Genomic DNA, 16,741 nt, shown 5'->3' on the forward strand with positions numbered 1-16,741 from the left:
TTTATCAGTATATAAGTCATCAAATAAATCTACCTTTCAGATGAAGCTCATTTTCTGAGATTCCACTTTGTCTGACATTATTAACGGTTTTAAGTTAAGTTTAGCAATAGAATATATGATTTAGTATTTCACTTATACAGTGTTCAGCATAAATGAGTACACCCCTCACAAACCTCTCATTTAAATGTAGATTGTCTATAGGGTCATACATTTTTTTTTTTTAGCTTAATACTTTTATTCATCAGGGGGCGCCAACTTTTCTAGCATATGTTTTACACAGCAGATGCCTTTACAGCTGCAACTCAGTACTGGGAAACATCCATGCACACTCATTCACACACATACACTACGGCCAATTTAGTTTATTCAATTAACTTATAGCACGTCTTTGGAGGAAAACGGAGCACCCGGAGTAAATCCATGCGAACACAGAGAGAACATGCATACTCACCACAGATCAACTGATCCAGCCAGTACTCAAACCAGCGACCTTCTTGCTGTAAGGTGATGGTGTTAACCACTGAAGCACTGTGTCGACGTCTATAGGATGCTTTAAACTATTAGAATTGTGAAAATACATCAGATTAGTCAGTACTGAAGTCAAATCTTGAGCTAATCTAACAAAATAACTTACGTTAATGGTCCAAAAGCTAGTAGCCCAAATCTATATGTTAGCGAAATATTACATAAATCAGAAGAAACAAAAAATATCTAAAATATTGTTGTAAATTTGGAATTTTTTTTTGCAATATTTTGCATGAGTTTAAATGCATTATCTTTCTGTTTCTAAAAATGTTCAGTGACTAAAGTAGTATTTTAATAAGTATATCCATTTAATATATCTGTTTTGTTCAACTGCATCAAAATATATTACCTATATTTGTTTTTAAACTAGAGTGTACTCATTTATATAAATATTTTTGTATAAATTTTTATTTTTTGTTTATATTTTTGATTTATAGTTGCTAAATAAGGGAAATGCATAGAAATTCATTAACAAATGTAATTTTATATACATTTGAAGTCAGAATTATTAGCCCCCTTTAAATTTATTTTCTTTTTTAAATATTTCCCAAGTGTTTAATTGAGCAAGGACATTTTTACAGTAGGTCTGATAATCTTCTGGAGAAAGTCTTATTTGTTTCATTTTGGCTAGAATAAAAGCAGTTTTAAATAAAAAAAAAACATTTTAAGATCAATATTATTAGCTCCTTTAAGCTTTATATTTTTTCGATTTGTCTACAGAACAAACCATCGTTATACTATGACTTGCCTAATTACCCTAACCTGCCTAGGTAACCTAATTAATCTAGTTAAGCCTTTAAATGTCACTTTAAGCTGTAAAGAAGTGTCTCGAAAATATCTAGTAAAATATTATTTCATGGCAAAGATAAAATAAATCAGTTATTAGAAATGAGTTATTAAAACTATTATTTTTAGAAATGTGTTGAAAAAAATGCTCCTGTTTAACAGAAAATAGGGAAAAAATAAAAAGGGTGGCTAATATTTCAGATTTCAACTGCACATGAAATCATATTAAATAAGATCCACTAAGATGTTTCTGTAAACTTAAAATATGGATGAAATAATGTTCTATTGCCATTCAGCATTTATTTATGTAAAAAGGAAACATTAAAATGTATCAAAAAATTAATCATACTAAATGTTTTTACGTTTTAAATGTTTAAAACTTTCTTTGCTGAAATAGTTGTTGAAGGATAGTGACAAAGTAATAGGATTTAAATTGACAATAAATTTCACTGTGATCCTTAAATAGAATCGTTTAATATGTCATCAAATGATTCTTAATCTAAATATGCCTGACTAGATTTTTTTGTTAAAAGATCTATTGTTACACTAAATGATATTTAAAATTGTCAGCTCAATAGACAGATGTTCAGGTCAGTGAGGGGACGAAGTGAGGAATAATCTCTCATTCAGTGAGATTCCTCTGACAGCACTGTCTCAAACACTGAAGCACTGACAAAGCACAAGCAGAGCTCAGCGCATTCACACAGTCACGTCCAGCTCTCAAGGCTTTCACTGTCTGGCATAACGAAGCTAAATTGGATTCTGATGATGATTTGAAAATGAAATCCACGAGGATGCTGACCGTCTGAATGACTGACTGGCTGTCTGAATGACTGACTGAATCATGTCTTTCACATGGAGGTATTTATAGGTGATTTATTGGAGCTGGCGATTCTGCAGATCAAAGACAGCTCTTATGTAAGATCCCTTTATAGATAATTAATTTCATGGTTTGCATGCAAAATGCCATTCCTCTGTAATTCACTCATATCAATACACATTTTCGGAAAAGGAATGTTTTATTTCCTATCAGCAAACATACAGTAATACAAATTTTTCCCAACCCCGTCATAAGCCTCTTGTCATTTGAATTGGATCAGCGTGAGCGATTCGGTCATGAGTGCTTAGTACTATGTTCAATTACAGTAAGGTCTCTATAAATACTACTTAGCTTTAATGCAACAAGATACCCTCTACTTACTGGGGCCGAGCCATAAAGAGCAGTTTAGGGAGCCATAAACGTTTTCATTATGTGTGTAGAGGAAATCTCCCGGTGCCTCATTTTTTGCCCTTTTTAAAAAAGGTAATGGGAGCAAAATGGCTGAAAACAATTTGTTTGGTCACAGCGGTTAAGTAAGTGTGTGGCCGTTTTATTAAATATCAGCACACAGAAGTCGTGTCTGTTTGAATATAAACATGTAGGGTTTGAAGTGCCATTAATATCCATTGAGGGCAGACATGTGTTTTTTTAAACTTCAAGCAACAGAGGCAAGGAACAAATGAAGACAAATGTTGTAGAAACTTAAATGTGTGTTTGCTGCAAAGTTACTGCATTTGTAAAGCCTTTACCTATGATTTTTAAGGTGCTATATTTAAAAGGTCTAACTTTTTATAAGGTCTAACTTTAACTGAGTTATGTTCGAAACTGAGATTCTGACTTGTTTACATCATGTGATCAACACGATTAAGCCTTAAAGGTCAAATAGGCAATTCAATTGGTTGTGTCTGAATTGTTAATAACACATGACAAATATAGTAGATGTAAGAAGGATTTCCCCCCCTAAACTATGGAATAAAGCAAATATATGAAATATTTATTTTAATATAAATAAAAATTTTTTTTAGTATTTAAAAAAAACATTGCTTAAATTATGGTTTTACAAGACAGAATGTTTTCATTTCAATTAGAAAGTTTTTTTTTTTTTTTTTTTTTTTTTTTTTTTTTTTTACAAATAAAAGAATTTAGAATGTTTTATCTGCATTTGACCAGTTCCAAAAATCTGCATTACAAATTTGACAGGATTTTGATTTCGTACATGCAGAATACATGTTGGGCCTCTGTCATTATCATTTATTTTTACTACAAACAATAAAAAAAAAAATTAAAGGGCAGCTATTTTACCCCCCTTTTTTAAGATTTAAGATAAGTCTTTTGTGTCTCTAGAATGTGTCTGTAAAGTTTCAGCTCAAAACACCCATCAGATTATTTATTAAAACTTTCAGACTAGTAGAATTTTCCTCTCTGAACACTATGTAGTTGTTTTTGTTGCTTGTGCCTTTAATGCTAGTTCTCCCCGCGCACTGTTCCCACGTGCCTATCAGAGTGTGCCTCAATCTCTGCCTCGGCTGCCTCAGATAAAGAGCACAGTGACAGACATGAAGGAAGCAGATATCATGTAACATTTGTGAGAAATACTACAGGAAGAACTTTACAAATTATTATTTGATGTGTTTGTTGGGGAGTTAATTCAAGCCTTTGTGCAATGATGAGTCCCACACAATGTCGTTACAAAGTTCAAGCATGCACACACACACACACAGCACAAGCATTTAACTTTGCACTGTTTTTGCACGGCAAATGTGACAGGATATACAGTAATATCCACAGCTTATGTTAATGTACAAAATAAACCTGATTTAACATCCACAAACCGGGATTGAAGCGTCTTCTTTTATAATTGTACTGACAGGCCGTTGTGGTAATAAAAACGCTGTAATTCCTTACAAACATGCCCTGTTTTAAGAACGTTTTTTAACTTGTAAAACTCAACCTTGATCAAATTTGATGATGATTGATGATCACAGAGAGCTTAACAGATCTTTTAATCTCGGTTGCTTTGCGCACATCCTGCCTTGTTTATATGATTATACACATTACTACAAAGACATGTTCATCCACAGCTGTCAATCAATTGGTTGGGCGGGGAAACCACACTCCTACATTGCGTTGTGGTCGGCCTCAAAATAGGAGGGATTTGGATCCTATTTTATTGACAGGAATTAAAAAAAAGAGGCTTATTGTCTTTATATTACACCAATATGACTGTGGACACACTATACCTACACACAGTCCTGTCCAAACAGCTTACAAAATATAAATGTATCTAAATATTTATATAGAATCTGAAAATACCGAGGTAGCAAAATTTATTAATAAAACAATAAGCAGAAAAGTTTTCAGTTTTTAAATATTACAAATTAAGTGTGGTGCACAGTAGCCTTCTGTTTGACCAACTTCTTCTAGAGCACAGCCATGGGTTTTACACGTGGACTGCATCATTTACATAAAAAGCTTGTTCTGTCTGTTTGAAAGAACTGTGTTGTAGGAAACACCCGACATGTCACTCTACTGAAGGTGTATTAACATTAATAGATGTGTATTTTAAATTCTGAACTTATCTGTCTTCACAGAAATTGAAGTGCCATCACCCACTAGAGTCAGTTCAGCCCCAATCCGAAACGAACGCATCTCATTTCGGGACAATCCAGTGCGGCGCAGTGGAGGCTGGGGTGGAGGAAAGAAGAGGGCCAAAACCGAACAAGCAAAAAGATAACCACATCATCTTGTGTTTGTTGCTCTGAGATAATATTGATTCAGTTTTTCCTTTTGTTTTCGCCCTTCGTGTGTGTATTCAGAATGTGATGGATGTCTTGTTGATATAAGCCTCTAACAAGACTTACAATGCACATTTGATCTCTGCTGAAATTCCTTGCAGCTGCTGTTTTTACTAAAATCCAGCTTCCTCTCTTCTCAAATGAATTAGAAGCAATGGATGAGATATAGCCCAAATATCTGCAGGCGGTCACAGGATACGTATTGCTTTTAAGTATCACTCCATTTAACGTGAGCAGAGCGAGCCACGCAATGGGTGGAAACCATTTACAAATGACATGCTTAATATGCAGACAATGACATGCAATGAAAACCAGCCCGCTCTTGTTTTCATTGACTTTTTCTCTTTTATTTTTTTATTTGCTTGTACTGTATTGTTTGTAAAACTCAAAATAACATGATAGCATTTGATGAAACTATTATATCAAAGATCACTTTTATTAAAGTATTTGGTTTGGACATGGTTCCTTCTCAAACGTGTATTTTCTAATCTGTGATAAGTGAATCTAAAGCAAAAAGTTTATCTTTTGTATTTTGAAACAGTTTCACAAACAGTTGAATATATTAGCTGTATTTCCATCCTAATGTGAAGCAGATTTTTCTAAGTTTGCAAAAAAAATTTAATAAAATAAAAAATCCTAAATGTAAATGTGCATAAGTGCACGTTTAAAAAAAAAAAAAACATTTAACAAGTGTTTTTACTAGTTTTACATTTTTCAATAATTATTAAACAACATAAAAATAATAATACAAGAAATAAGCATGCTAATACAAAGAAAATAATGGTAATAATAATAATAAAAAATAGATAAATAAAAATATTACGTTATTATTAAAACACAATTTGGGCATATAAACGGTTTCAATGAAAATACAAAGGCAGTCAATAGGGGTAGTGAGCATGTTAAGCATTACACTGCTGCCCAGAATCTGCATTATATTGGTTTAGGTGATAAAGAAATGGTTGGATTTTCAATAACTCAATAACGGACTCTTTCCATGTGAAATATCTGAGTGACATAAGTCAACAATGTCTTTAATTGAGGAATAGAATCTGATTTCCACAGTTTAAGAATCACACTCTTTGCAATAATCATTCCATGAAGTTTTAAGATTAGCCGACTGTAGTATTGGTAACCTAGTAACCAACAGTAAACATTCATTCATTATTTCATTTTCAGCTTAGTCCCTTTATTATTCTGGGGTCGCCACAGCAGAATGAACCACCACCTTAACCAGCACATGTTTTACGCAGCGGATGCACTACCAGCTGCAACCCATCACTGGGAAACATCCATACACACTTATTCACACACATACACTACAGAAAATTTAGCCTACCCAATTCACCTGTACCGCATGTCTTTGGACTTGTGTGGGAAACTAGAGCACCCGGAGGAAACTCGGGGAGAACATGCAAACTCCACACAGAAATGCCAACTGACCCAGCTGAGGCTCAAACCAGCGACCTTCTTGCTATGAGGTGAAAGTGCTACCGACTGCGCCACCGTGCAGCCCCCTAACAGTAAACAAGGGAAGCATAATAAAGACCGCTGATTAGTCACTAATGTTCTCTACGTCAGAGTTTATTCGGCAAATGCGTTTTCTTTTTGCACAAGTCCAAAACCACCTCAAGTAAGCATAAAACATTTTTGCGAATTAAGGAATTTCCAAATTTCAGTCTCTTCTGTCCACTTCTGATTATTTTGCACTTTTTCTGACCTTTCAATGTAAAATTACTAAATAAACAGACAATTTACATATAAACGCTTAAGAAGACAATGGAGTTTTACACAGAAAGCAGCAGTTGCTGCTCGGATAATCACAAAACTACACCCAACGCTGTGGTTTATGCTAGAATGAGACCTTTTGCACTTGCAGTTTTTCATCTTCAAACCAAACAAAGCACAATAAGCATGTGTATGACTTTACCATTTTCACTAATTCAGCCTGGCATGTCATGATTTTGCCAAGTACGATGCGATCCTGGATTAACATTTATGTTGGTCCTAGAACATAATTTTTTTTGTTTGAAAATGCCTGTTCTCCACCCCTAAACCCAACCATAACTGTGAATTATTCATATAGATAACAAACATGTAGATGTGTGTAAACCTAACCATAAGCCTAAACTTAACGTAAACTGTAAACGTTTCCATTCATTCCATTCAGCTGATTGAAATGTTGTTCCAGAATCAACATAGATGTTTGTAGGAGCCATTTTTTGTGTTGTAGTGATTTATGTTGTCCACTAGGTGTCACTAACTGAAAACTATAACTGAGGTGCCTGTGTAAGCGAGGAAGAGCGTCAGGTATGGGAAAGCACACGGTTTTTGACCGTGCCACAGAGTAATTTGTTTGCTAGCCAGAAAACAGCAGTGTTTAGATATGTGCTGTGTATACATGGAGTGAATGTTATATTGACATGATAAAGAAGAAAGGAGAAGCAAAGATTGAGGCTTTGTTTAATTCACCTGCACAAATAAAGACATTCTTCTTAAAAACAACTTTAGCATGCATGGACTCTGATTGCACGCGTGAAATACGTGCTCACCCCCATTTCTGGCGATAACAGCAATGGAAGGCTGTTATATTAAGTCAAAAACCTCTGCTTCCAGTGATCTGTGAGTATAAATTCACGTCAGTGACAGCTCTTGAACACATTTATACTTGGGACCGATAGCCATGTGGATCTCGTTTGCTGTTCCTGTTTGAGTTGCTGTGGATCTCGCTTGCTGATCCTGTTGGAGTGGCGTTGGACTTCATTGCAGTTCCTGTTGGGGTTGCTGTGGATCTCGTTTGCTGTTCCTGATAGAGTTGCATTGGACTTCGTTTGCTGTTCCTGTTCTAGTTGCGTTGGACTTCGTTCGTTGTTCCTGTTGGATTCGCATTGGATGGTGATTCAACACAGGATTTAAAGGTACATTGTTGCAACAATAACTGAACTTAATGGCCATTTATTATGTGTGCACACAAAACAAGCGTAAATCCAATGCATTGGTTGCCAAAGGGTTGGACAATTTTTTGTACTGTATGGTTGTTCTGAAATTGTGGTAATATGGAGGAACAGTGTTTAAATGAGGAAGAATCTGCTGGGTCAAAACAAGAGCTTTATGATGATAGTGAGCCTGAAAGGCAAAAAAGGCCAGTTAAACTTACCGCAAAGGCCTTATTGGAAAAACTGCAATCATTGCAAGCAATTAGGAAAGCAAAGTTGAACAAAGCAGACAAAATAAAAGAAACTATTAAAAGGTTGATGCAAAATAACAGAGAATATGAGAATGAAGTACAAAGTGTATTTGAAAAATTCAAAGGGTTATGTTTGGAGGCTCAAGAAGCACATGAATCTTTGTTGACTTTGTTGCCTGATAATGAAATCGAGAAACATGATATATGGTACAAGGCAAAAATGATTTCAAAAAATGAGTTTATTGAACATGTCAATTTATGGTTGTCCACATCTGACACATGTCAGGAAATAACTGAAGGTGTTACTGATGCAAATATTAATGATGAGGTCGTCCCAGAGGACAGTGTTTCAAATGTTTCAAAGGGTGCCACTAACTATAGTAAGCACAGTTCCAGTAGTAATTCTTCTACTGCATCAGCTCGTGTACAGGCCGAGGCAGAGAGAGCTGCACTTATGGCCCGTGCCGCTGCATTGAAATCTAAACATGCAATTGAAACAAAGCAAGAGGAATTGAGAAAACAGAAGGAACAACTTGAATTGGATGCTGAAATAGCAGCATCTACTGCAAAACTTGCTGTTTTGAGTACTGTTGGCAGCCAAAGCAAATGCTCACGTACTGTTAGTTCTCATTCAAAAGGAAAGGAAGTTACAAAGAGTCAAACGTCAAGGGATGTGATTGGAAATGGAATTTTTGATTCAACAAGAAGAAAAATATTAAATCCACAAGCTACTGAATATGTACCAACAAGTCAACTATCAGTGGCCACAGTTGGAGCTAAAAACAGCAGTCCATCACAACCAACTGGCACTACCTCTAACTTCCTATCACAATCAGTTTGTGCTACTTCTAACTTCCCATCACAATCAACCACAATGCAGCACATAGGAGGATTGAACACTTATGGCACCAGCACTCATCAACATCAGGACTCAAGTCAGTTTGTACAACATTCCAGTGGCAGTATGGCAACACAAGCTATAAACCCTCTTCCATCTCACGATGAACCTCTTTTTGAGATTTTGAAAAAGCAGGAGGAGCTCACTGCATATCTCGTACATCAAGCTCAACCTCACACACTTCCAAATAGAGAGATTCCACTCTTCAATGGTGATCCACTTCATTATGTATCCTTTTTGAGAGCATTTGAACATGGTGTTGAGGAAAGAACTCGCAATAAAAGGGACTGTTTGTATTTTTTGGAGCAATTTACCACAGGTCAACCTAAAGAACTGGTTCGAAGTTGTCAACATCTTGATCCTGAAATAGGTTATCCATTGGCTAAGAATCTTCTGAAGGAGCAATTTGGTAATGATTTTAAAGTTGCTGCTGCATATATGGATAAAGCTTTAGGCTGGCCCTTGTTAAAGGGTGAGGACGCACAAGGGTTATATGCGTATTCCTTGTTTTTGCGCTCATGTTGTAACCTTCTTAATGACATCTCTTTTATGCAAGAGCTCAACATGCCAAGTAATATGAGAACTGTTGTAATGAAGTTACCTTTCAAGTTGAGAGAACGTTGGCGAGAAAAGGCCTGTGAGATAATGGATCTGATCCAAGCCAGACCCAATTTCTCACATCTTGTTGATTTCATCGAACGACATGCAAAGATCGTTTCTGATCCTGTGTTTGGATGTATTCAAGACAAACAACAAGTTGCAAGCAAAGCTGGTAAGGTATTCAAGGGAAACAGTTTTGCTACAAATGTTGTTGCCTCAGTTCCAGTTAAAAACTTGCAGCAAGGAACTCGTTTTGTGAGCAAGATTGATGAAAGCAAGACTTGCTTGTTATGTCAAGGCAATCATGTTTTGGAAAGGTGTCATGTTTTAAAGAAGAAGTCACAACGAGAAAAGATTGACTTTTTGAAAGGAAAAGGAATTTGTTTCAGCTGTTTGAAATCTAGACATTTAAGCAAAGAATGTGACAATCGTCTTGTCTGTGAAGTCTGCAAGCAAATGCATCCTACAGTTTTGCATATATATCGCAAATTGGCAGCTGGAATTCCACAGGCAAAGGACACTGAAAAGAGGAGCAGCATAGTCTCTACCCAAACTTGTGGCCATACAGGGGCCGGGAATGAAAAGTGCTTGCTTTCAATTATTCCAGTACAAGTAAAATCAGTTAAAAGTCAGAAAGTAATTCAGACTTATGCCTTTCTGGACCCTGGGAGCTCAGCCTCATTTTGTTCAGAGCAGCTCATGAATGAGCTTAACATTGGAGGAAAAAAAATTAACATCTATCTTCGTACTATGGGGCAAGAACAGCCTGTGTCTTGTAATGTCATAACTGGTTTAGAGGTATGCGGTATCAACAGTAATAAGTTTTTCTCTCTTCCTGAAGTGTACACACAGAAGAAACTGCCTGTCAATTCGGACAATATTGTAACGCAGGAGGACATTTCCAAATGGCCATATCTGGACAGAGTAACAATTCCTCACATTGAAGCCAATATAGGTTTACTGATTGGAGCTAATGCATCTCAAGTAATGGAACCTTGGGAAATAATAAACAGCTATGGCGATGGGCCATATGCCATTAGAACCCTACTGGGGTGGGTTGTTAATGGACTTTCAGAAGCAAGCAGTAACTGTGAGGATGAAACTGGTACACCCTCTGTTACTGTTAATAGGATTTCTATCAGAAGGCTTGAAGAATTGCTCCAAAATCAGTATAATCACGACTTCAATGAAATTGTTGTCGAGAAAGAGGAGATGTCAAGGGAGGATTTGCAATTTATGGAAATGATGAAGAACTCTGTCAAAATGCTGGATGGTCATTATAGCCTGAGGCTACCATTTCGTAGTGATGATGTTGTACTTCCAAACAACTTAAGTGTTGCCAAACAAAGGTGTAATGGTTTGAGAAAAAGGCTTGAAAGGAATCAACTGTTGCATGAGGAGTATACTCATTTTCTGTCTGATGTTCTGGAGAAAGGATATGCTGAAAAGGTGCCAGAGCATCAATTAGATCGTGATGATGGAAAGGTTTGGTATATCCCTCATCATGGAGTATTACATGCAAAGAAAGGAACATTGAGGGTCGTGTTTGATTGTGGGGCAACGTTTAGAGATACTTCACTCAACAAACAATTGTTGCAAGGTCCCAATCTTACAAATTCCCTTTTGGGAGTATTGTTACGATTCAGACAGGAAACCATAGCACTAATGGCTGACATTCAAGCTATGTTTCATCAGGTCAAGGTAGCAGAAGATGATGTGGATTTTCTTCGGTTTTTATGGTGGTCTGATGGAAACTTGAAGCAGGAAGTCACTACATATAGAATGATAGTCCATCTGTTTGGAGCCGCGTCTTCTCCAAGTTGTGCATGTTATGCATTAAGACGAACGGCAGAGGACAATCAAGCACTTTTTCCATCAGAAGTGATCGACACTGTCTTTGATTGTTTCTATGTAGATGACTGCTTGAAAAGCATCTTCTCAGAGGAGGCTGCTATTGCCATGGTGCAGGATCTTATTGCTCTTTGTCAAAAGGGTGGATTTTGTTTGATGAAATGGACTAGTAATAGCCGTAAGGTACTACAATCAGTTCCAGAAGAGTACAGAAGTAAGGACATCCAGTACTTGGATTTAGACCGGGACAAGTTGCCTGTAGAACGAACTTTGGGGCTCCAGTGGTGTGCAGAAGCTGACACGTTTCAATTTAAACTGCAGTTGAAACCCCATCAGTGCACAAGAAGAGGAATTTTGTCTACTGTTAGTTCAGTTTATGATCCTATGGGATTTCTTGCTCCTCTTATGTTGCCTGCCAAGTTGCTTCTACAGGAGATGTGTAGACAGAATCTGGGCTGGGATGAAGAAATACCTCCAGCTCTCAGAAAACAGTGGACTTGTTGGATTTCTAATTTGGATGAAGTGTCAGAGTTTCAAGTAGGCCGATGCTTAAAACCTACAGATTTCGGTGAAATCATGCATGCCTGTTTGCATCATTTTTCAGATGCCTCTGAAAAAGGATATGGTATGGTTACTTATCTGAGGATGATTAACAGTGATGATAAAGTGCATGTAACATTTCTACTTGCTAAGTCCAGAGTGGCTCCCCTTAAAACTCTAACCATTCCTCGCTTGGAGTTAACAGCAGCTGTTCTCTCTGTTAAAGTGGACCAGATGTTGAGAAGGGAATTAAGACTTCAATTGGAGAACTCAGTTTTTTGGACTGACAGTCAAACTGTGCTCAAGTACATCAAAAATGAAGACAAACGCTTCCAAACCTTTGTTGCAAATAGGGTCTCTTACATTAGAGATAGGACATTGCTTCAGCAATGGAGATATGTTGCCACCAAAGAAAATCCGGCAGATGATGCTTCACGTGGAATGCATATCAAGGCATTTATGCACAGTAAGAGATGGATTGCAGGTCCTAGCTTTCTTTGGAGAACAGAAGAGCATCAGTTACACCCCAAAGAGCAAATTGTCGATATGCACGAAGATGATGATCCAGAGATCAAGAAAGTTCTTAGAGTGAATGCTGTTATCATGCAAGATATCCAGAATGCCAGTAACTGTCTTATCACACATTTTTCAGACTGGAAAAAACTGAAAGTGGCAGTTGCTTGGATGCTCAAGGTAAAAAAGCTACTGAAACTGATATGTCTCAAAAGAAAGGAATTACTGTTATTGGAAAGGAATTGCAGTGCTTCAAAATCAGACATAGATTTACAAATGAAGTCATTCAAGGCAACTTTGGGTGGACAATTTTTGTCGTTGGAAGACCTCTTTGAGGCTGAAATAGCCATTGTTCGCTTCAGTCAGCAGCAAGAGTTTCGAGATGAGATTCAACAGCTGAAGCATGGTTCTTGTGGGCTCAAAAAGGAGAGCAGCATATACAGATTGGACCCTGTATTGGATGACGAACTCATCAGAGTAGGAGGAAGACTCAGAAAGGCAGCCATGCCTATCGAAGCCAAACATCCCATCATTTTGTCCAAAAATCACCATGTGTCAAATCTTCTACTTCGTCACATTCATGAACAATTGGGTCATTGTGGTAGGAATCATATGTTGTCCAAACTCAGACAAACATATTGGATTATAAACGCTAATGCTGCTGCAAGAAAAGTAATTTCCAAATGTATTGTCTGTAGACGTTACAGAGGAAAGACGGGCGAACAAAAGATGTCTGACCTACCTCTTGAACGAATTACACCTGATCTTCCACCTTTTACAAATACTGGTGTGGATTACTTCGGTCCTATCGAAGTTAGAAGAGGACGTAGTACAGTAAAACGATACGGAGTGATTTTTACTTGTATGGCAAGTAGAGCGGTGCACTTGGAAGTAGCCTATTCTTTGGACACAGATGGATGTATAAATGCTCTACGAAGATTTATTTCTCGTAGAGGTCAAGTAGTACACATCAGGTCAGATAATGGAACAAACTTCATTGGTGCCAACAGAGAGTTAAAAGAGGCCATTTCTGCATGGAACGACAAGCAAATTGAAAAGGAGTTACTTCAAGTAGGGGTTCAGTGGAGCTTCAATCCACCGGCTGGATCCCATTATGGAGGTGCATGGGAGCGCATTATTCGGATGGTGAGAAACATTCTTTGCTCTGTACTTCGCCAACAAACACTGGATGACGAATCCTTTCATACCATTCTGTGTGAAGTAGAAGCAATCCTAAATGATCGTCCCATTACCAAGGTATCCAGTGATCCCAATGACCTTGAAGCTCTTACTCCAAATCATCTGCTTCTCATGAAAGGCAAGCCTGCTTTACCACCAGGTCTTTTTGAAAGAACAGATCTCTATGTGAAAAGAAGATGGAAACAAGTGCAGTACCTAGCTGATCTTTTCTGGAAAAGATGGATACGGGAGTATCTTCCTCTACTCCAAAAACGTCAAAAATGGACAAAGGAACGTCGAAGTTTTAGTACAGGGGACATTGTACTTTTACTGGATCCTACTGCGCCTCGTGGCTCATGGCCACTTGGTCGAGTATTAGAAACCTTTTCAGATGATAAGGGCCTGGTACGAACTGTAAAGGTTAAAACCAAGAGTAGTATTTTAGAACGACCAGTAAGAAAGCTTTGTCTGTTGCTGGAGGTAAATGACTAATGTGGACTGTTACATTCTGTGTCATGTGGTGCTTCAATATTTGTTATGGCTCCTTTACGTAATATTTGTAATTGTTATGTTAATTACCATAATCAATTAAGGGGCCGGTGTGTAGGAGCCATTTTTTGTGTTGTAGTGATTTATGTTGTCCACTAGGTGTCACTAACTGAAAACTATAACTGAGGTGCCTGTGTAAGCGAGGAAGAGCGTCAGGTATGGGAAAGCACACGGTTTTTGACCGTGCCCCAGAGTAATTTGTTTGCTAGCCAGAAAACAGCAGTGTTTAGATATGTGCTGTGTATACATGGAGTGAATGTTATATTGACATGATAAAGAAGAAAGGAGAAGCAAAGATTGAGGCTTTGTTTAATTCACCTGCACAAATAAAGACATTCTTCTTAAAAACAACTTTAGCATGCATGGACTCTGATTGCACGCGTGAAATACGTGCTCACCCCCATTTCTGGCGATAACAGCAATGGAAGGCTGTTATAATGTTAATCTAGGAACATGTCCTACTTGGTGAAATCAGGTCAGGGTTCAAGCTGCCACTTTTTTTTGTTGTGACACTTGCTTATTTTTCCCCATCTATGCAACCAAATTATGACAACCAATTTGCCTGATGGAACTGGTATTTGCTTCAGCAATGATAAATATTCATTAATTAATTTTCCTTTGGCTTAGTCCCTTTATTCATTAGGGGTCGCCACAGTGGAACGAACCGCCAACTTATCCAGCATATGTTTTACAAAGCGGATACCCTTCCAGCAACCCAGTACTGAGAACATCCATACATACTCATTCACACGCATACACTACGGCTAATTTAGTTTATTAAATTCACATATTTCTCATGTTTCTGGACTGTGGGGGAAACCGGAGCAGCCGGAAACCTATGCGAACATGGGGAAAACATGCATACTCATGCATGCCAGCTGACCCAGCCAGGACTCGAACCAGTGACCTTCTTGCTGTGAGGCGACAGTGCTAACCACTGAGCCACCATGTTGCCCCAATGAGAAATATGAAACCCCAAAATCAGCACAAAATGGTGCTGCTTGTTTGAACTGCAAGATTTGCACGGACAATTTAGTTTGTCCTAAAAGAAAAGGCAGCTTAGATCATGTAAGTGCATTTACTGACAAGTCGCCATTACATGACCACCATTACAAGAAGCACTTTTTATTGCGACCACAATTACGATATAAACTAGTTTAAAGCCAAATAAATCAGAGCTGTCAACAAAGCTGATTCAGCAAGTAGCAAAAACACTTAGCAACAGTTAGTTAGAAAGCATTTCAGTCCACAAATCACAAACATTTGCCATAATTTCACCAATTACACTAACGGAATCATGCTATCATGGCATAAATGTAGTATTTTCATGTCAGATTAGTTATTAATAATGTATTTAATATAATAAAGGAGTTATAGGCCCACACAGAATCTGTACTAGAGAATTCCACAGATTTTTAGCCTATCGTTTAGTCTTTTTACTTGTGTAAATTTATATTTATTCAGTTTTTAAATTCATTTCACTAATATTATTGTGATATAATAATAATAATAATAATAATATTAAAATGTTTATTTGATTTATTTAGAATACAATTTGCAAAGTAATAGGTTTTGTCCTTTAGTAGAGATTTTATTTGATATTGCTTTGTTTTACAAATAAGTGATCTAATTGGATCTGCATTATAAACATTAAATAAAAGTTCAAAATGTATTATTTGTTGCTTTTACATATTAAGTTTTTAGATATGATACTCCTAAATCATTCCGCATAAATCCACAGATTTTTCTTTTTTTCAAATTATCTGCAGAAATAGCAAGAAATGTCTGCAGATTCGGTCTGGCCCTAGTTATATGATATAGGACAAGTTGTTGTGCATGTATTTATAATAAATGTCATTAGGTTACTGTTTTTATATACAGTAGCAGATATCATAGAAAGCATAGTTAGTCTAATTTTTACTAGTGTAATCATTATCTACTAATGTTTAAAGATGGCTGTTAAAATAATGTGCATTTAATTAACACAGCATTAAAAAGCAATAGAATTGAAATTGTGTTTCCGATTGTGTACTTATAAATTTACTGATTATTTTTCCAAAAATGTAAGGGGCCACTGTGCTTCTGGTGTAAAAAGTCAGTGTGGAGCCCTGTTATGTTTTCAAGCCCCTAAAGCACTGTTGTTGTGTAACTGAATGAACAAAACGGAGACAGTTTTCAATTCTGTCATTTTTTTTCCAATAGTATTGCTTGACATGTTGTCTTTAGTATCTGTGACAGATAGCAATACGCTTGTGTCATTTTAGTTGGATATCAAAAAGCTGAATGTTCATAAAACAGTGGATGGAAAAGAAGTTCCTGGCATTGGCTTAGAGATCATTTTATGCCTAGAAATAAATCTTGAAGAGGGGGTTTCTTATTAGGAGGAGTTCTGGCATCATATTTGGGCAAATGTCCGATAGATCTCAAACACTGGCAGATAATGGAGATACATAGATAGTTAGGCTATGAATGCAAAAAAAGAGAAATTTCATTACGAC

At 36.9% G+C, this 16,741-nt stretch overlaps 1 protein-coding gene across 6 annotated transcripts in view; it reads left to right on the top strand.

Moving 5' to 3' along the window:
- The window catches only part of lrriq1 (leucine-rich repeats and IQ motif containing 1), a 78,619-nt gene that overhangs the window by 43,220 nt on the left and 18,658 nt on the right, over positions 1-16,741 (top strand). For 2 of the 6 annotated variants that reach the window (XR_015514842.1, XM_087293053.1), the window contains exons 27-28: positions 4,723-4,853; positions 4,948-5,388. Coding sequence is in view for 3 of the 6 variants with exons in the window: in XM_087293053.1 (XP_087149179.1) it covers positions 4,723-4,853; positions 4,948-4,974 (158 nt within the window). In the remaining 3 variants the exon portion in view is untranslated. Of the gene's footprint in view, positions 1-4,722; positions 5,389-16,741 lie in introns of those variants that run through there. The other 4 variants (XR_015514841.1, XR_015514843.1, XM_087293052.1 and 1 more) reach the window with 3 other exon arrangements.

The sequence above is a fragment of the Danio rerio genome, chromosome 18 (genome assembly GCF_052040795.2).
Source record: "Danio rerio strain M-AB ecotype USA chromosome 18, GRCz13ab, whole genome shotgun sequence".
Taxonomy (NCBI): Eukaryota; Metazoa; Chordata; class Actinopteri; order Cypriniformes; family Danionidae; genus Danio; species Danio rerio.